Source organism: Esox lucius, chromosome 4, assembly GCF_011004845.1.
Source record: "Esox lucius isolate fEsoLuc1 chromosome 4, fEsoLuc1.pri, whole genome shotgun sequence".
NCBI lineage: Eukaryota > Metazoa > Chordata > Actinopteri > Esociformes > Esocidae > Esox > Esox lucius.
This window is the reverse complement of record NC_047572.1, coordinates 15,024,299-15,044,776: the sequence shown is the minus strand read 5'-3', so window position 1 is coordinate 15,044,776 and position 20,478 is coordinate 15,024,299. Positions and strand designations below refer to the sequence as shown.

At 42.9% G+C, this 20,478-nt stretch overlaps 1 protein-coding gene across 2 annotated transcripts in view; it reads right to left on the bottom strand.

The window, feature by feature from the left end:
* The window catches only part of slc16a2 (solute carrier family 16 member 2), a 35,374-nt gene extending 20,642 nt beyond the window's left edge, over positions 1-14,732 (bottom strand). Inside the window, exons 1-3 of one of the 2 annotated variants that reach the window (XM_010894374.3) lie at positions 13,993-14,730; positions 13,799-13,856; positions 13,032-13,485 (exon numbers count right to left, since the gene is read on the bottom strand). In XM_010894374.3, coding sequence (XP_010892676.1) covers positions 13,032-13,383 — 352 coding nt within the window. In that variant the 5' untranslated portion in view covers positions 13,384-13,485; positions 13,799-13,856; positions 13,993-14,730. Of the gene's footprint in view, positions 1-13,031; positions 13,857-13,992 lie in introns of both variants that reach the window. The other variant, XM_010894372.3, reaches the window with a different exon arrangement.
* Positions 14,733-20,478: the final 5,746 nt, after the last annotated feature.

Here is a 20,478-nt window from a genome sequence, read left to right as displayed (position 1 = left end):
AAGACCCGATGTGTGATTTAAGTGTTCCATACATTTTTCTGAGCAGTGTGGAACACATTACACTATAAGATGTAGGAGGTTACTCATCAAACATACAGGTGCTGGTCATAAAACTAGAATATCATCAAAAAGTTGATTTATTTCAGTAATTCCATTAAAAAAAATTACTTTTATATTATATTCATTCATTACACACAGACTGATATATTTCAAATGTTTATTTCTTTTAATTGTGATGAAAATAAATAAACTAAAGAAAATCCCAAATTCAGTATCTATGAAAATGAGAATATTACTTAAGACCAATATAAAAAAATTATTTTTTAGAAATCTTGGCCAACTGGAAAGTATGAACATGAAAAGTATGAGCATGTACAACACTTAATACTTAGTTGGGGCTCCTTTTGCCTGAATTACTGCAGCAATGTGGCGTGGCATGGAGTCGATCAGTCTGTGGCACTGCTCAGGTGTTATGAGAGTCTAGGTTGCTCTGATAGTGGCCTTCAGCTCTTGTGCATTGTTGGGACTGGCGTATTGCATCTTCCTCTTCACAATACCCAATAGATTTTCTACAGGGTTAAGGTCAGGCAAGTTTGCTGGCCAATTAAGAACAGGGATACCATGGTCCTTAAACCAGGTACTGGTAGCTTTGGCACTGTGTGCAGGTGCCAAGTCCTGTTGGAAAATGAATCTGCATCTCCATAAAGTTGGTCAGCAGCAGGAAGCATGAATTGCTCTAAAACTTCTTGATAGATGGCTGCGTTAACCTTGGACCTCAGAAAACACAGTGGACCAACACCAGCAGATGACATGGCAGCCCAAACCATCACTGACTGTGGAAACTTTACACTGAACTTCAAGCAATGTGGATTCTGTGCCTCTCCTCTCTTCCTCCAGACTCTAGGACCTTGATTTCCAAAGGAAATGCAAAATATACTTTCATCAGAGAACATAACTCAGCAGCAGTCCAGTCCTTTTTGTCTTTAGCCCAGACGAGACGCTTCTGACGCTGTGTCATGTTCAAGAGTGTTCAAGAGACATATCTTGCATATGTCTGTTTGTGGTGGTTCTTGTAGCACTGAGTCCAGCTGCAGTCCACTCTTTGTGAATCTCCCCCACATTTTTGAATGGGTTTTGTTTCAAAATCCTCTCCAGGGTGCAGTTATCCCTATTGCTTGTACACATTTTTCTACCACATCTTTTCCTTCCCTTCGCCTCTCTATTAATGTGCTTGGACACAGAGCTCTGTGAACAGCCAGCCTCTTTAGCTATGACCTTTTGTGTCTTGCCCTCCTTGTGCAAGGTGTCAATGGTCGTCTTTTGGACCATTGTCAAGTCAGCAGTCTTCCCCATGATTGTGTTGCCTACAGAACTAGACTGAGAGACCATTTAACGGCCTTTGTAGGTGTTTTGGGTTAATTAGCTGATTAGAGTGTGGCACCAGGTGTCTTCAATATTGAACCTTTTCACAATATTCAAATTTTCTGAGATACTGAATTTGGGGTTTTCATTAGTTGTCAGTTATAATCATCACAATTAAAAGAAATAACATTTTAAATATATCAGTCTGTGTGTAATGAATATATACATTATTCAAGTTTCACTTTTTGAATGGAATTACTGAAATAAATCAACTTTTTGATGATATTCAAATTTAATGACCAGCACCTGTATATAATCTACATAAAACTAGCAGTTTTACAGAAACACTCCAAATGTTCCCAAAAAGATGACTGCTATTGGGCAATTCCCAGCAAGTGCCTGTAACAGACAGTTAAAATAGGTCCTAGCTAACTGTGCAGGATATCAGTCAACACGTTAACAGAATTGTCATTAAAAACATATTTCCAATCCAGGTATTCACATGACATTCAGACCAGAGATTGGTATTAACTCAATAAAGCCACACAGCTAAAGAAATCTTAACATTCCAATCCATAAAAAAGTTATATGAAATAAAGGGAAGGGCTATTTGGACCAAGTATTGAACACAGTAAAAAAAGCACTAAACCAGCCAATTCCACTAATTAGTTCACCTACCTGTGGTAATTAGAATCAGCTGGGTTTGTTCATGTTGGTAGGTTCCACTCTGACCAAGGTTTAGCTACCTATGAATGCAAGTAAACACCTCAATTGTTACCAAGCTGTCTCGCAAGAAAAATCCCATGATGAGCAATGGCGAAGAGCTCTCCCAAAACCTTTGCAACAAGATTGTTGCGCAAAATAACAATGGTACTGGATACCGACGGATTTCTTCAACATCAATCCACCATCAACCGGTCAAGCACAGGAGCAGTCAGAAAATTAGTCAGAAGCAGAGCCCAAGAGCCAAGGACCACTCAAAAAGAGCCACATGAAGACCTGGAAACAACAGACAAAAATCTAACATTTCGGCAACAATACAACACTACATGTTTGGAGGGGAAATGGCTCTGACATATGACCGTAAAAATACCATACCTACAGTGAAATTCAGAGGTGGGAGCTTTATGGTATGGGGCTGATTCTCTTCTCATGGTACCACCGTAATCCAAATCAATAAAGGGATGCATACTAGAATCAGTCAGTTTGATGTTTATTTAGGTATTTTCTTTGACTTAACTGTTAAACTGAACATCTATCCTATGGACCTTCCAGCAGGACAACGGTCCAAAACTTACTGCAAAGGAGACTCTCAAGTGCTTCCCAGAGGAAGAAAATAAAGGTGTTGGAATGGCCCAGTCAATCACCAGACATAAACCAAAGAGAACATTTGTGGAAAGAACTGAAGATCAACATTCACCTGCAGGACCCCTGGAATCTTCAAGCTCTAGAGACTGTGTAAAAGAATGGGCCAAAATCCCACCTGAACACTGTGAGAGATTACTTTGTACAAGAACTGACTTGAAGCTGTAATTGCACACAAAGGCTTCTCCACCAAGTATTAAATCAATTAATTTAGCGTGTTCAAAAACGTTTTCCTGTGTCATTTCTCTTTATTGCACATACTTTTTTTTATGGACTGGAATGTTTCTTTAGCTGCGTGGCTTTATTGAGTAAATACCAATATCTGGGGAGAACTTTATAAAATCAGACCACAATGGCAAAGTTACCCAAGGTTTCCTGCACAAGGCAAAGGGATTCATGCTTCTGTTGTCCTGTCCTTGCTTGCAGTGCAGTGGTTTGAATGGCAGCCTTAACAATATGGCTGCCATTCAAACTTCAATCCAGTACAGATTATGAATTTTGCTGGTGAACATAACGTCAGCTGGCTGGCTAATCTGGCAACAGGTTCAAAGACTGAGTTCCTATTGGACACTATTAGCTACATAGTTCACTACTTTTGACCAGAGCTCTGTGGACCCTGTCCAAAACGAGTGTGCTAAGTTATGCAGGGAATAGGGAGCAATTTTGGATCCACACATATGGAAACCAAAAACCGGGTAAAGGGAAACACACTGTGAACCTAAAAGGGGCCGTCGTCGCTCATGCCAGCATGGCCTTTATGGTTAGAGGCACAGGGAATAGGGTGCCATGTCAAAGACAGCCAAAGAGGGCAAAGAAGACCCTTGATGCTTGACCAACTCCACCCTCTACGCCTGATAACCTGCTCAAAGTCTCCATTGACCCACCTACCACCCCTTGATCTTGCCCCATTCCTCCACCCTGGCACCACCCCTCTATCCCCTTCTCTCCCACCAGCCCATGGGTCTTATTAAAGCACTCATTATGAAGAATTAGGTCTGAATTCTCCAAAACAAAAGAGGAAGAGAGAATGTGAGAGAGAGCTGGGCAAAGAAGGAAGTGAAAAACATGCTTGTTTCTAGGAACATGTTCCAGTAGCGGTGATAGATGCACAGTGACAGGCGTGCATGACGACTCCACTCCCTCTCCACCTCACCCACCCTCCTCCTAGGCCCCATATAACATGGTTCTACTTGTAACTCCAATGCCAGGAAAGGAAGCTGTAAGCTATTTAAAGAGACAGCAACAACACCGAAGACACACCGCTTGTCAGCACTGCCATTTGTGTGTGCGCGGATGAGTGAGTGTGAGTGTGTGTGCCTGTGAATGAAAAGCTCATTATTCTGCCTGAAACAAGCCAGTGATCACAACATTGTTTACAAGGCCTCAAAGGATAAACGGTCCTGTTAGTAACCATAATATCATTATCACTAATGCGACGGCAATGATATCAAACACAGGTGGATAATTTAAATGATCAGAGTACATGGTCAGCTTCACTGAAAACAAAAATGTCTACCTTCTTTCCAATCCCAGCAGCAGCAATTTGTTCTCTCCCCCTCACTGAAAAATAATCAGATTTTTCTGGGTCGCTGCTCAATGCTTTGAAAAATGCTTTAAACAGATCAAACTAAGTGGAGGCAAATACACAGTCAGGATTGAATGAGACGACCTATCAGCTTCTGCTCCAAGACACTAGCAAGAAGTAGCGGATATTTGGTACATGGAGCTGGAGTAAAACAAGCCAGGAAACAGCTGTTCACTGTGGTATAACCAATCTTTGCACAATCGGGCAGTCCCAGTGGATACAAACCTTTACAGTACAGTAATTTCAGATTGACCTTGGTAAATAGGCCAAAATACACTATGAGGAGGGAGATTTCCTTAGACCGCTTTCGTGCTCAATCAATTGGCCTCAACTACATTGTGTTGAAGCTTATAATGTCTTGCGTAGCTTCTGAATAATGAATCATTCCTAGATCAGGAGTGTATGCACACTGTTGTGAGTTAAAGTCGGAAACAAGTTGTTCATTGGGTCTAAAATGAGTTGGAGGACAAGGCATTGTGAGGATAAAGAGTATGATCTGATTGTGGTCTGCTCTATTCCACAGCCTTTTGGTTTGCCAAACATGTCTTAAGGGCCAATCGGCACTGACTACATCTATTCTCGGACAAAACAATTAATGATACGCACCGACTGAATCGTGAAGAACATAATTTATGAATGTCTCAATAGCTTAGATAAACAGTGCCATACCAGAAAACAGAAATTCTACTCAAATATTTGTAAACAAAGCATAAACACTAAAGCACTTTCAGCCTCCACCCATAATTTAACTACCATATTCAGTTTATAGATTGTCAGTATTTGCATCAATAGTTATGTCTATGAATTTGATAGTGGATACATTTCAATAGGGCCAACTCTCAGCTTTTTACCGAAACAGTGCTGACTGCTGCTTTAAGGATGTATAGTGTAGTATAACAATGTATTGTAGAACACAGATCACAGAGGAAAGGGGAAAGTACTGGAACAAACAGAAACAGATTGATTGCTCGTGGGTAAATTATCCAGGCCATTTTGGCGATAATTAATTTTCTTACAGTACACATCTTCTTCAAAAGCAGAAGAGACTATAAGACAGGAGCCTCTCTCCTGTTTTTGTAGCAAGAGGCAGTTTGGAAACAAAATCACAGCAATCACATGAAATAACAGAAATCAAATGTGAAATCAAATCTTTTAGTGGATTATACTTTTCACCTACCAGGGAACATATCAGTCATAAACATAGCCTTAATCAAGTTCAATAGAGGCACACAATGGAAAAGTTGTATGGCTTCATAATTATTATGGGAGACAGCATACAGATTGTGTAGAACAAATGTCCTTCAGAAATTACGCTCAAACTACAGCTCCACTGCTGAATTCAATTGAACTGACCATAATACCGAAAACAACAATGTCATCTACAAATGTGTTAATATTTCAACCATCAAATCCTTAAAGGAGACATTTGTAAGTTATGGAAGTTGGAATAGAATAAACTATTTACATACAACTAGACAGCCTTAGCAGTTAAGAAGATAACAACTAGCTGGTGTGGTTGGGAATTCCCATTTTCAAGCCTACAGGTACATCCAAAAAAAAAAAAGATTATCATGGAAAATTTCTTTTTTTCCATAATTCAAATAAATAAGTGACAGCTTCATATATTCTAGATTCATTACACATAAAGTGAAACATTTCAAGCCTTTTTTGTTTCAATCTTGATGATTACAGCTTACAACTCATGGAAATCAAAAATCCATTATCTCCAAATATTAGAATAAAAAATGTATAATACAGAAATGTCAACAACTCTTAAATGGATAAAAAAATCATGGAAAACATCTTTGTCATTATTTATTTGCGCTGGTCCATACATTATTTTGCTTCCAAAATGCATGAACATTTCTGCCTGCCATCATTGTGACTTCAAATGAAAACAATATAAGTTATTTGGTGATCATTCTCCCTCAGTTTCACAACCTGACCAATGATCCTTCAATCATTTTATTCAAGACAATTTGACAATAACCTCAATGGTTCAAAGGAGGAGGTCAATAGTGGGGTAGGTTCCGGTTTTGTATGACAGAAATCTTACAAATGGCTCCTCAAAACCCTGGACGAATGACCAAAAAAAAAAGTCTGTAAGTCAGATGCATTTAATCTTTAAGCCAGAAACACCATTTATAGACAAATGAAGGTTTGTGAAATATACTGAAGCAACAGGTCCAGAGAGATTAAGCAAGAAGAGTCTTGTTTGTTGAGCAGTAAATGAATGGCCCCAGTCATATCTGCTTTCTATTCATGTTTCAGGCCATAGGGTATCTAGAGGGCGTCATTTCCCAAAGCTCAGCCCACATAAAATACATTTCCATTGATTTGAAATAAAGATATATCATAAGCATTATTAGCAAAGCCACAATAAGTTGTATGCAATCAGTTTATTAGGTTAATCAATCCAGCATCATTTCAGCGCTTTGTGCATTCAGAAATGCCCTTCTGCATACCACTGATGAGTGGTGAGTAATGAATATTGCTGCTGGAGGAGACATCTGCCAGCCTGAAGAAAATAGACATTTGTCCCCCACCAGATGTTTCCTATCTCTCAATAAAAGCTAATGTGATAATTCCTCTTTAAGATAGCCATCTACAATGGTATATGACTGCTTCCCAGCCCACATGACTGTAGACTGAATAAACGTTTAGTCATTGGTATCCAGATTTCTCTCACTCTGTGGTTTTCCACAAAACCACCATTGTGTTGGTTGAAAATGATCAAGTAACAAAAAGTAGATCTATTGTTACCATACAACTTTAAATTGTAGTTAACTAGCAGCTACAGTATAACTTTGGATTAAGTAGGACAGTGACATATAAAGTATTTGTCCCTTTTCTGATTCTCTTAATTTTGTATCAATTGGTCATTGAATATGTTCATATTAAAAACCTAATATGAAATTAAAGGAACTAGAATGAATAAATAATTTTTATTATTACGTTATGTAACACCCAATGCCCCCTGTGAAAATGTGATTGTCCCTTACACTAAATAATTGGTGCCCTGGAAAGCAGCTTAGCTTTCACACCCATGTGCATAACTTCTTACTATCCGATTTTCCATGTCAGACATAAGCTAATGCTTTTTAATACCATTTGCCAACACAACATGTAAGGTGTTGGTCCCATGTTTTATGAGCTGATATAAATGATCCCAGAAAGAATCATGCCAATGCTCAAATGTTGCGCTCAAATACAGTGGGGAGAACAAGTATTTGATACACTGCCGATTTTGCAGGTTTTCCCACTTGTAGAAGTCTGTAATTTTTATCATAGGTCCTCTTCAACTGAGAGAGACGGAATATAAACAAAAATCCAGATAATCCCATTGTACGATTTTTAAATAATTAATTTGCATTACATAAAAGTATTTGATACATCAGAAAAGCAGAATTAATATTTGGTACAGAAACCTTTGTTTGCACCTACAGAGATCATACGTTTCCTGTAGTATTTTGGACCTTCTCCAGATCCTTCAGGTTCCGGGGCTGTCGCTGGGCAATACAGACTTTCAGCTCCCTCCAAAGAGTTTCTATTGGGTTCAGGTCTGGAGACTGGCTAGGCCACTCCAGGACCTTGAGATGCTTCTTACGGAGCCACTCCTAAGTTGCCCTGGCTATGTGTTTCGGGTCGTTGTCATGCTGGAAGACCAGGCCACGACCAATCTTCAAAGTTCTTACTGAGGGAATGAGGTTGTTGGCCAAGATCTCGCGATACATGGCCCTATCCATCCTCCCCTCAATACGGTGCAGTTGTCCTGTCCCCTTTGCAGAAAAGCATCCCGAAAGAATTATGTTTCTACCTCCATGCTTCACAGTTGGGATGGTGTTGGGGTTGTACTAATCCTTCTTCCTCCAAACACGGCGAGTGAAGTTTAGCCCAAAAAGCTATTTTTGTCTCATCAGACCACATGACCTTCTCCCATTCCTCCTCTGGATCATCCAGATAGTCATTGGCAAACTTCAGACGGGCCTGGACATGCGCTGGCATGAGCAGGGGGACCTTCCGTGCGCTGCAGGATTTTAATCCATGACAGCGTAGTGTGTTACTAATGGTTTTCTTTGAGAATGTGGTCCCAGCTCTCTTCAGGTCATTGACCAGGTCCTGCCGTGTAGTTTTTGGCTGATCCCTCACCTTCCTCATGCCCCACGAGGAGTGATCTTGCATGGAACCCCAGACAGAGGGAGATTGAACTTCTTGAACATCTTGAACTTCTTGCATTTTCTAATAATTGCGCCAACAGTTGTTGCCTTCTCACCAAGCTGCTTGCCTATTGTCCTGTAGCCCATCCCAGCCTTGTCCAGGTCTACAATTTTATCCCTGATGTTCTTACACAGCGCGCTGGTCTTGGCCATTGTGGAGAGGTTGGAGTCTGTTTGATTGAGTGCGTGGACAGGTGTCTTTTATACAGGTAACGAGTTTAAACAGGTGCGGTTAATACAGGTAATGAGTGGAGAACAGGAGGGCCTCTTAAAGAAAAACTAACAGGTCTGTGAGAGCCGGAATTCTTACTGGTTGGTAGGTGATCAAATACTTATGTCATGCAATAAAATGCAAATTAATTATTTAAAAATCATACAATGTGATTTTCTGGATTTTTGTTTATATTCCGTCTCTCACAGTTTAAGTGTACCTATGATAAAAATTACAGACCTCTACATGCTTTGTAAGTAGGAAAACCTGCAAAATCGGCAGTGTATCAAATACTTGTTCTCCCCAATGTATGTCGGCAAACCAGTTAGTGAGCATTTCTCCTAGGCCAAGGCAATCCCTCCAATTGTCAGGTATGGCAGAAATAGTTGAATACTGCTTTTATATTTTCATTCACTGTACCATAATAACCAGAAGCTTGTATTAGGCTACAGAAATGTGCACCTGTAGTTACAAGCCCTCGCTGGTAGCTGCTGTACTGTTGAACCTAGGCTGCTGTCAGACATGGATCATCACAGCATCCCTCCCTAACAGCATTGTAGCTATTATCTTTAGATGACCTAGTAGGTATAATTTTAGATAAACTATTAGCAGCACTGTGTTGGCTATAGCAGAAGGATTTATAATCATACATTTATAGAATTTATACATTTATAGAATTGACAGTTTGGTTATAAGAGGGGACCATCTTTTTTCCTCAATTTCTATCGGAAAGGGATATATTGTTAACTCTATGGGAACAGCCATTGATGAAAAAAATCCTCAAGTAAACACTGCTTAGTCATTGCTGTTGCCTAGAGTTGGGTGAACAAGACTATCCAGGTCTTACTCTGGAGAGGTTTTTGGAGTGGGTATTGAGCTGGGCACTACACTCAGGGTGGGCTCAGCTGAGAGACTTGATTTGGTGCCATGCAGCCCATAAGCCCCTTCTGCACAGTACCGTTCAGCTGGGGGATCAGACTACATCCCACCACATCTAATCCCTTTTGATTTGAGAACAGTGGGGGCTTTTTTGAAGATTAGAAATCAGGATCCTGGCCAGACCCAAAAAATTTTAAGTTTTAAGAGAAAATAATTTCAAAGTGAAGGGTCTTGACACACTCACATCTGATTAAGCTGTGTTTTTTTTTGAGGAAAGAACTCTACAGTGGACAATCGATTGCAAAAAACATATACACTACCGTTCAAAAGTTGGTGTGACTTAGAAATGTCCTTGTTTTCAAAAGAAAAGCAAGTTTTTTGTCCATTAAAATAACATGAAATGTATCAGAAATACAGTGTAGTTGTTGCAAATGTTATAAATGACTACTATAGCTGGAAAGGCAGATTTTTAATGGAATAAATCTACATAGAGGTGCCCATTATCAGCAGCCATTAGTCCTGTATTCCAATGGTACAATGTGTTTGCCAATCCACGTTATAAAATGCTAATTGATCATTAGAAAACCCTTTTGTAATTATGTTAGCACTGCTATGTTGTGTTGTGCTGATTAAAGAATGAACCTTTGAACAGTAGTGTACACTTCCAAAGAAATAATATATATATATGAATATAGAGGTAAACATTTGTTGGCTTATCCAAGCCTACGTCAACAATTTTCGGAGAACAAAGCGAGCAATAGAGGGAAGACAGTGGGCTTTCTTTTAAACCACATGTTTCACACTGACAGCTTGACCCGTCTTACCCACTAATAATGTTAGTGTGAGTGTTTACAGTGGCTGCTACTGTATTACAACTTTAACCAAGCTGCAGCTTAATGATAACTTAGATTTCAGTACACTACAATCTCATCTATCCTACAACGGCCATCCGTCCTCACTCCTAACCCATTGTGAATAATTTACAAACTAACTGTAGATTTTATACTAGGGTTCATGACCAGTATCTGTATTCACAAAGTGTCACAGACTATGAGCATTGTTCCCAGATCAATTTACTCTTTAGATAGAATTTAAACAGATGTGCTGTACTGTACTCCTACATTTTTGTATGAGTACAGCAAAATTGCTTAACATGGTCAACCCTTTCTCTGGTTGGCCATCCTACCTGACACCACTACCTAAAACAGTGGTCAAGTTAAAACATTTACAATGTGTGGGTGAGCGAGCGAGCGTGTGTGTTAAATCCTAACAGATTAGGGTTGGGGATTGAGGGCACAATATAACATAGTACTTATTTTGACACACGCAAAATCACTTCACAAAATAAAAGGGGAACTGATGGTGTGTTGTCCAGGAGTATGACAGAATTTGAGCTGTGACCAAATGTTCGATAGGGCAATTGTGGTGTTATTATACATCCTGATTATGTATAGTATATACAATTACCTTCAATGGACATGAAATAAACTAGTGTAAGCTTTCAGACAGATGGCGCTTAGGCTGATGTAGTCTACCGTACATTTTTTAAAAGGTGTATTCCACCCCTAAAAAAACAAATCATTAAATTTGTGGTTAAGCCTATGTTTCGCTATGATTTAACTTCTACCTGGTTTTCCTGTGATATCTGAAAATCGTAGCTTAACTCATCATTGTGTTAAACTCTTGGGAAAGGAGATGGGGATAACACACTACGAAATGTTATAAAGCTTTTAAAACAATTACCTGTACTACAGATCACCAAATCAGTCATGAGATAATGTGCTTACTCCTGTCTAGAAAAAAATCCCTCCGTCTAAAAGGTCATGACAAATCTTTGCCTGTTGGGCTCCCCTCTCTCAATTGCGTTATCCTCCTTCCAATGCTATCCGGGGGCTTACTCCTGTTATCCTCTCTCGAACGCAAGTCACAGGCTTAATCATGTTACCCATGGCAGCGCCTAGCATTCATGCGATGAGAGAGGATTTTATGGGCTATACTCGGCCCTGTCTCAGGGTGGTTTGCGGCTGGCTGGTGTCCGTTTCATAACATAGTGCTTGGCAAAGTGGGTGAAGCTATTTCCTGCCGGGTGGTTCTTGGATTGGTCTGGGATTATCTTTGGGCAGGGTCTCAGTGTCTTCAGACTACCTAAGTCCCTATTTTTTAATTTAAATTGTTAATGTGCTAGGGAACAAGTGTCAGCCCGAATTCTATGCGGAGAGATCCATTTGGATCGAAGGAAAGCTCCCCCTAATTTCTCTGGTGTCCTGTTGAATCTTAGGAGGACATGAGGCCTGACGAATCTTAGCAGTCCCTTTCCAAAGTACATCAGGTTGTGTTACAGATCTAGTTACTGTCCTGATGCCTCCTGCTGACACTGTCCACAGCCGACCTGATTGTCCCTTTCCTTGTCCATTTATTTGGTTGTGCATCTTATCTGGATTATTTCTCAGGACAAAGCCCCCCTGTTTTCATTGACCCCCAGGTCATCTGATCATGCATAAATATTAATGTGACCTACCAAAGGTAATGTATAATCTTCACCTGGCACAGCCCGAAGATGATTGGCCATCCCTCAGAGTCCAGCTCCTCTCTAGGTTTCGTCATAGGTTCCAACCCTAATTGTCAATTTTTCCTAGCCACTGTGCATACATTTCTTGTTGATGCTTGCTCGTTAGTGTTTTAGGCTGGGTATCTTTGCCAGATACATGCTTTCTTCTTACAACTAGCATGACTAGTTTGTGCATTTAGCTCTGCTTTCAGACAAAAGATACTTATGGGGAGATTGGAAAATTCACTGAAATCCTATAACATGCTTTGGTTTTGTTACCCATACATTGTCAATGAGTTGCACAGTGCATTATGTGTAACACTGGCTCAGCAATCAAGCATGATAACCTGAATGCAATTCTTCTGTCTGCTAGGAGAAAATGTTATACATTCCTCCATTCATTGATTAAGCAATTTTTCTATTTAACATGTTTAACTATTTAACATATTTATATTTGCTTTCTATTATTGTGTTGATATATATTTTCTAATAACCAAGCAAGCCAGCCAGAGCCTGTGTAGAGAGTGTTGCAGTGTGGGTTTTGTAGTCAATATCTCAAAATACTTCTTCAACCAATTTCATGTTGTTTGCTAACTTGTTATAACTATGAAATAACGAATGAATTAACAATATATATTGTTATATATATTAGCATTATTTAACTATGTATATCACAGGAATGTGGGGTTTGGGGTGGATTACCCCTTTAACATATCTGAAGTTGTCTAGTTTCTAAGGATTTAAGAGGAAATATAATGTATATGATGAATATTTGCTTTCTGCATCAAATTTTTTCACCCAACTCACTTTCAATAAATAAGTTAGCATCAGTAACTTAGTGCAACAGTTACAGGAAAAACGTACCTGTTTTGAACTGCGATGAGTGGTCTTTCGCGAGCATCATGTGGAGTATACCGAATGAGTTCTGTATCCCGAAGATGGATCCATTACACCAAGTAGCAGCGAAAACAACTAACCATCCAAACCCGCCTTCTGGCGGGACGAACCCTGGGTTCTGGCCTGATAACGGTACCGGGGACTGAGAATCAGAATCCGGGGACACATCTGGTTTACTATCGAGGCGTTGAGCCTCGATAAGCTGGAGAGTACTGTCGTCGTGTGTGATATTATATTCGACATCTCTCTGGTCCAATCCTTGGTCCTTCGGTTCTGGCTGTTTCTCCTGGTCTTGTGGAGAACCACCTTTCTGCTCCATTTCAGAATCTTCTGTAGCATCACAATGTTCGGCCGGCAGCTTGCCGCTAGATGGTTGCTCATTGGTCTGACTCTCTCCTATCCCGTTGATCCCCACCGTCTCCTGTACAGTAGAGGGGATACAGTTGTGTTCTGGGTGCACGTGCATCGCTCAGGCATCAGACCCCGGCAGACAGCGAGAGTAGCGGATTGAATGATGAGATGTTATTTTACAAAATAAGTAGACAGAATGGGTTTCTCGCTCCTCTGTTCTTCCAAGAATTCTAGTCAAAGTTAAATCACTGAATCAACTTCAGAAGTGACGCGATTGGCAAGTATTTCATGGTTTATTACTACAGCATGTAAAATTGTCACGTTCGCTTTCCTGCTCGGTGCAAATGTGAATCAACCTGTCAAAACGTCTGCTATTCGCCAACCTCAATCTCGTCCTCGCGCTGAGTCGCAGCCGTCCAGTCGTGGTCCAAATCCCGTAATCTGTAAAAAAATTAGCATCGGCTCCTCCTTCATTTTGCTTAATGTTTATAAAACCTATTCAACAAGAGCTACGATGCAAAATCTGAATCTCTCGACCTGGAGCGTTCACGACCACAATGTAAACACAGAAAATAACCTTCATTCAGCACGCTTGCCCCCGCCTCCAATGACCCGGTTACCAATGGCCGAGCTCAGGGATGGATTTAAAATTCCTGCCGGACGAGATTACGGAAAGACTCGAATGTCTCCCCACCCCTTCTGCTGTTTCTACAAAAAACATAGAGAGGGTTAGAGGACTCAAGTGGTCAAAATACTGTTTGGCATGGACAACGCCATTGAAGGCATCAATCAATTTCATGTAGTGCACGGGGTGGGATTTATATTGACCCAAACCTGCCCTAGGTTAGCTGGGTTGGACTTTCAGCTTCATTTCCTGATGACCCAGGTAAAATCATGTCAAAACATAACATGCAACCCTGCACAGTTGAAATAAAGTGTGCACTGTGAAAATTAAGACGTAATCAACTTTGGCAGTTTCTTATCACGATCACAGCTGTGTTAAAGGGGATTAGCAAATTAATATCTAAGATCTATTTAAGTTCATGAATCACTTACATTTATTGTTTAACTGTCTCTCTATGCACACAACTCTCAATCGGGGAGAGCATGGTCAAGCAGGGGCGAGTGCAGCGTCTTAGTGTTATATTGCTCTCCACCTTAAAAAGTGATTTGATAAATGTTTCGGAAAAAAATGATTCTCTGTGTTTAAAACAAAAGTTGTGTCAGAATGAAAGCTATACAATTAATGTAGAATTCTATCAAATCGGCCATGCTCTCCCTGATTTGTGTGCATAAATAAATAATCCAACAATTACAACAGGCGATTTATGAATTTAGATAAATCTTAGATATTCATTGTTATTTCCCTTTAATGACATCCCTTTAAAAACACCCCGGATGTGTTTGACGAAATCATCCGAGCTAAAGCTCCGAAAAGGTATAGGAATGCGTACTCTAACCTTCTCTATGGCCAAACTATTTGACCTAGCCCACAGTGGAAAGCGCAGTAACTCGATAAATGGTGTTGACGGCACTTTACCTGCAATCGACTGCATTGTTACAACTACTAAAGTTACAACTTTAATAGGCTACCGTTTCTCCCTATTTAAACATTTTTCAACGGAACTTTGTATCACATTTATTGCAACTGACTTCTTTGTTTCATTCCACCAATGTAGCCTTTCACATTATCTTAGCCTATCTTGCTAGAAAATACATGGAAATCTTACATCACCTATAATGAGATTTAGCCTATTTGGTTAAGCTTTAGGCTTTGCTCTAAAAAAGTTCTCAGACTTTAGCATGGCTACGGCCGGGAGGATGTTATTTAAAGGAGATTTTATTCCCAAGTTGATGTTTGATGAACCTGGAAGTCTTCTAGCTAGTGCTTTAGCGACAGCCAAATCTCCAAAATGTGGTAGCTAGGTGAATTGCAGCAACAGTACATATTCAAATCAACTTTCCCATGGCGCACTCACTATACTAATTTACTTTTGTTTGACCAGCTTTCAAAGGCTTTACATAAATATTTTTTAAATAATATAATGATTTAGAAAAAATAAATAAATACACATTACAATTATAATAATAACGTTTCTAACTCAAACAGTTCCTAATCAGCAAGCAAAATTATCTGTTAAGATCTTTATCAGCCTTTCTCGCCTCTGTTACAGAGTCATAGCTGTATATATACAGGTACTGGTCATAAAATTTGAATATCATCATTGGTTGAGAGACTGTCCCAGACCCAATTAAAAACAGTACACATGGCTGTTGTGTGTATGCCAACAAATAAAGGAAAAGACCTACGTTACTGTTATAAAGGTACACTTTATAATACTTTAATATTTACTCTGCTGGTTCTGGTCATAAAATTAGAATATCATCAAAAGTTGTTTTATTTCAGTAATTCCATTCAAAAAGTGAAACTTGTATAATGTATACATTAATTTCACACATACTGATATATTTCAAGTGTTTATTTCTTTTAATTTTGATGATTATAACTGACAACTAATGAAAACCCCAAATTCAGTATCTCAGAAAATTAGAATATTGGGAAAAAGTTCAATATTGAAGACACCTTGTGCCACACTCTAATCAGCTAATTAACTCAAAACCTTTTCCCAATATTCAGCTAATTAACTCAGTCTAGTTCTGTAGGCAACACAATCATGGAAGACTGCTGACTTGACAGCTGTCCAACTGACGACCATTGACACCTGGCAAGACACAAAAGGTCATAGCTAAAGAGGCTGGCTGTTCACAGAGCTCTGTGTCCAAGCACATTAATAAAGAGGTGAAGGCAAGGAAAAGATGGGGTAGAAAAAAGTGTACAAGCAATAGGGATAACTGCACCCTGGAGAGGATTTTGAAACAAAACCCATTCAAAAATGTGGGGGAGATTCACAAAGAGTGGACTGCAGCTGGACTCAGTGCTTCAAGAACCACCACGCACAGACGTATGCAAGACATGGGTTTCAGCTGTCGCATTCCTTGTGTCAAGCCACTCTTGAACAAGACACAGCGTCAGAAGTGTCTCGTCTGGGCTAAAGACAAAAAGGACTGGACTGCTGCTGAGTTATGTTCTCTGATGAAAGTACATTTTGCATTTCCTTTGGAAATCAAGGTCCCAGCTTGAAGTCCAGTGTAAAGTTTCCACAGTCATTGATGGTTTGGGGTGCCATGTCATCTGCTGGTGTTGGTCCACTGTGTTTTCTGAGGTCCAAGGTCAACGCAGCCATCTACCAGGATGTTTTAGAGCACTTCATGCTTCCTGCTGCTGACCAACTTTATGGAGATGCAGATTTCATTTTCCAACAGGACTTGGCACCTGCACACAGTGCCAAAGCTACCAGTACCTGGTTTAAGGACAATGGTATCCCTGTTCTTAATTGGCCAGCAAACTTGCCTGACCTTTAGAAAATCTATGGGGTATTGTGAAGAGGAAGATGCGATACGCCAGACCCAACAATGCAGAAGAGCTGAAGGCCACTATCAGAGCATCCTGGGCTCTGATAACACCTGAGTAGTGCCACAGACTGATCGACTCCATGCCACACCACATTGCTGCAGTAATTCAGGCAAAAGGAGCCCCAACTAAGTATTGAGTGCTGTACATGCTCATACTTTTCATGTTCATACTTTTCAGTTGGCCAACATTTCTAAAAATATTTTTTTTGTATTGGTCTTAAGTAATATTCTCATTTTCAGAGATACTGAATTTGGGATTTTCTTTAGTTTATTTATTTTCATCACAATTAAAAGAAATAAACATTTGAAATATATCAGTCTGTGTGTAATGAATGAATATAATATAAAAGTAATTTCTTTTTAATGGAATTACTGAAATAAATAAACTTTTTGATGATATTCTAGTTTTATGACCAGCACCTGTATGTTTGATGAGTAACCTCCTACATCTTATAGTGTAATGTGTTCCACACTGCTCAAAAAAATGTATGGAACACTTAAATCACACATCAGGTCTTGATGAAGGAAATTAAAATTTTAAGTAATATTCAAATTTTCAGGGCGGCGGCGGCCAGTCATCCGCGGGCCCGGGCGGCGGCGGCGGCGGCCAGTCATCCGCGGGCCCGGGCGGCGGCGGCGGCCAGTCATCCGCGGGCCCGGGCGGCGGCGGCCAGTCATCCGCGGGCCCGGGCGGCGGCGGCCAGTCCACGGCGGGTCCTGGCGGCGGCGAAAACAGGGCAGCGGGAGGAGCTGGCGGCTGAGGCCACTGGGCAGCGGGTGGAGCTGGCGGCTGAGGCCACTGGGCAGCGGGAGGAGCTGGCGGCTGAGGCCACTGGGCAGCGGGAGGAGCTGGCGGCTGCGGCCACTGGGCAGCGGGAGGAGCTGGCGGCTGCGGCCACTGGGCAGCGGGAGGAGCTGGCGGCTGCGGCCACTGGGCAGCGGGAGGAGCTGGCGGCTGCGGCCACTGGGCAGCGGGAGGAGCTGGCGGCTGCGGCCACTGGGCAGCGGGAGGAGCTGGCGGCTGCGGCCACTGGGCAGCGGGGGGAGCTGGCGGCTGCGGCCACTGGGCAGCGGGGGGCGCTGGCGGCTGCGGCCACTGGGCAGCGGGGGGCGCTGGCGGCGCTGACTGCGGCTCCCAGGCAGCGGGGAACGCTGGCTGCGGCTCCCAAGCAGCGGGGGGCGCTGGCTGCGGCTCCCAAGCAGCAGGGGACGCTGGCTGCGGCTCCCAAGCAGCGGGGAGCGCTGGCTGCGGCTCCCAGGCAGCGGGGGACGCTGGCTGCGGCTCCCGGGCAGCAGGGGGCGCTGGCGGCGCTGGCTGCGGCTCCCGGGCAGCGGGGGGCGCTGGCTGCGGCTCCCGGGCAGCAGGGGGCGCTGGTGGCGCTGGCTGCGGCTCCCAGGCAGCGGGGGACGCTGGCTGCAGCTCCCAAGCAGCGGGGGGCGCTAGCTGCGGCTCCCAAGCAGCAGGGGTTGCTGGCGGCGCTGGCTGCGGCTCCCAGGGAGCGGGGAGCGCTGGCTGCGGCTCCCGGGCAGCGGGGGGCGCTGGCTGCTGCTCCCAGGCAGCGGGGGGCGCTGGCTGCGGCTCCCGGGCAGCGGGGGGCGCAGGCTGCGGCTTCCGGGCAGCGGGGGGCGCAGGCTGCGGCTTCCGGGCAGCGGGGGGCGCAGGCTGCGGCTTCCGGGCAGCGGGGGGCGCAGGCTGCGGCTTCCGGGCAGCGGGGGGCGCAGGCTGCGGCTCCCGGGCAGCGGGGGGCGCTGGCTGCGGCTCCCGGGCAGCGGGGGGCGCTGGCTGCGGCTCCCGGGCAGTGTGGGGCGCTGGCGGCGCCGGCTGCGGCTCCCGGGCAGCAGGGGTCGCTGGCTGCGAGAACCGGTACGGCGGGTCCCAATAGCCCCACCAGTCCTCGCACCTCCCTACATCAGGGAAAGCCCTCATAGGCCCCACCGGCGTTGTTGCCCGACGCCTAGGAGCTGGCACCGGGCAGGGCTGGGGCACCTGGACTACCCCACACGTGAGCACGGGTGGCACGGCCGCGTCCTGCCACTCCGCTTGCCTCCACGGCACCCCCCCAAGAAATTCTTGGGGCGGACACACGGAGGTTTGCTTCCGTCGCCTCTTTCGACGTCTCCTTGTGGGTGGACGCTGTGTTGGCCCGGTGTGCCGCAGGGGACGGTAGGGGTTCTCCTCCTCCTCCTCAGTGTCGCTGTCAGGCCAACCGAGGAGTTCCCCTACCGTCCATTTCTGCCGTGTCCCTTTGTGGTGGTTCATTCTGTCACGGTCGTGGGATGAAGAGGACACAGGCGCAGAGTAGAGGTAGGTAAGGTAATCCATTTAATACAAAATAAAGAATGCAGGACTCCAACAAAACAAAAAGCAGCAACCAGTGACGTGGGTATTCCTTACACAGGATAAACAAAACCAAAATGAACCACGCCTTGGGGCCTACAAACTAAACTTAAATAGGGTCCCCAATTGGAGGCAATGACTAACACCTGCCTCCAATTGGGGAAACCAAAAAAAAGGAGTAGAGGTGGCTAAAGGCCACCTCCTGTCCTGTCCTGGCTATGCCCCGAGCCCAGCGCAGAGATGGCTAGGGGCACAGCCAGGACATGACAGTCTCTCAACCGTCTACCATTGCTGGCTGTTTTGCAGTAGTACATCAATGTTAAGGTAGAATAGTTTGAAATGCATTAAAAAGGCAAAACTCTAACCCTGGCTATGAAAATGATGAGTGGTAATCAAACTGTTCTATGATATTTCTGATGTATAAATCTAGGGTTATTTCCACTGAATTATCAAACAATGTATGCCGTTAGCAAGTTACTTAACAACCTGAGAAATCTTGCCTGTCACTTGTGGGAGTGATCTTTAAGTGCAGGGTCCCCTCCAAGATGTTGTGGCATGACCCTGGACAGCCCTGTCAGTCCCTATGTCAAAAACCTGCCGTTCTCCCATGTCACCACTCCTGAACCCTCTTGACTGGGCTTCCCATTGAATCTTGCATCTACTAAAGGGAATTGCCCTTCCTCATCTCCAGGCTATACTCAAACCTTATCCAATGGATATAAGTCTACACAAACCTGTTAAAATGCCAGGTTCTTGTGATGTAAAAGAATGAGACAAAGATAAATCATTTCAGAACCTTTTCCACATTTAATGTGACCTATAATGTGAACAATTCAATTGAAAAACAAACTGAAATCTTTGAGGGGGAAAAATAAAAAACTCTCAATAATCTGGTTGCATAACTGTGCATACCCATAAACTAATACTTTGTTGAAGCACCTTGTGATTTTATTACAGCACTCTTTTTGGGCCAGTACTTGCCAGAAATTCCTGCAGTTCTTGGTAATGTCTCTGTTGTGCCATATTTTCTCCAATTGATGATGACTGTCTTCACTGTGTTCCATAGTATATCTAATGCTTTGGAAATCCTTTTGTACCCTTTCCTGACTGATATCTTTCAACAATGAGATCCCTCTGATGCTTTGGAAGCAATCTGTGGACCATGGTTTTTGCTCTGAGATGCAACTAAGAGAATGTCAGGAAAATCCTACTAGAACAGCTGTGATTAATCAGAGTCACTTTAAATGATGG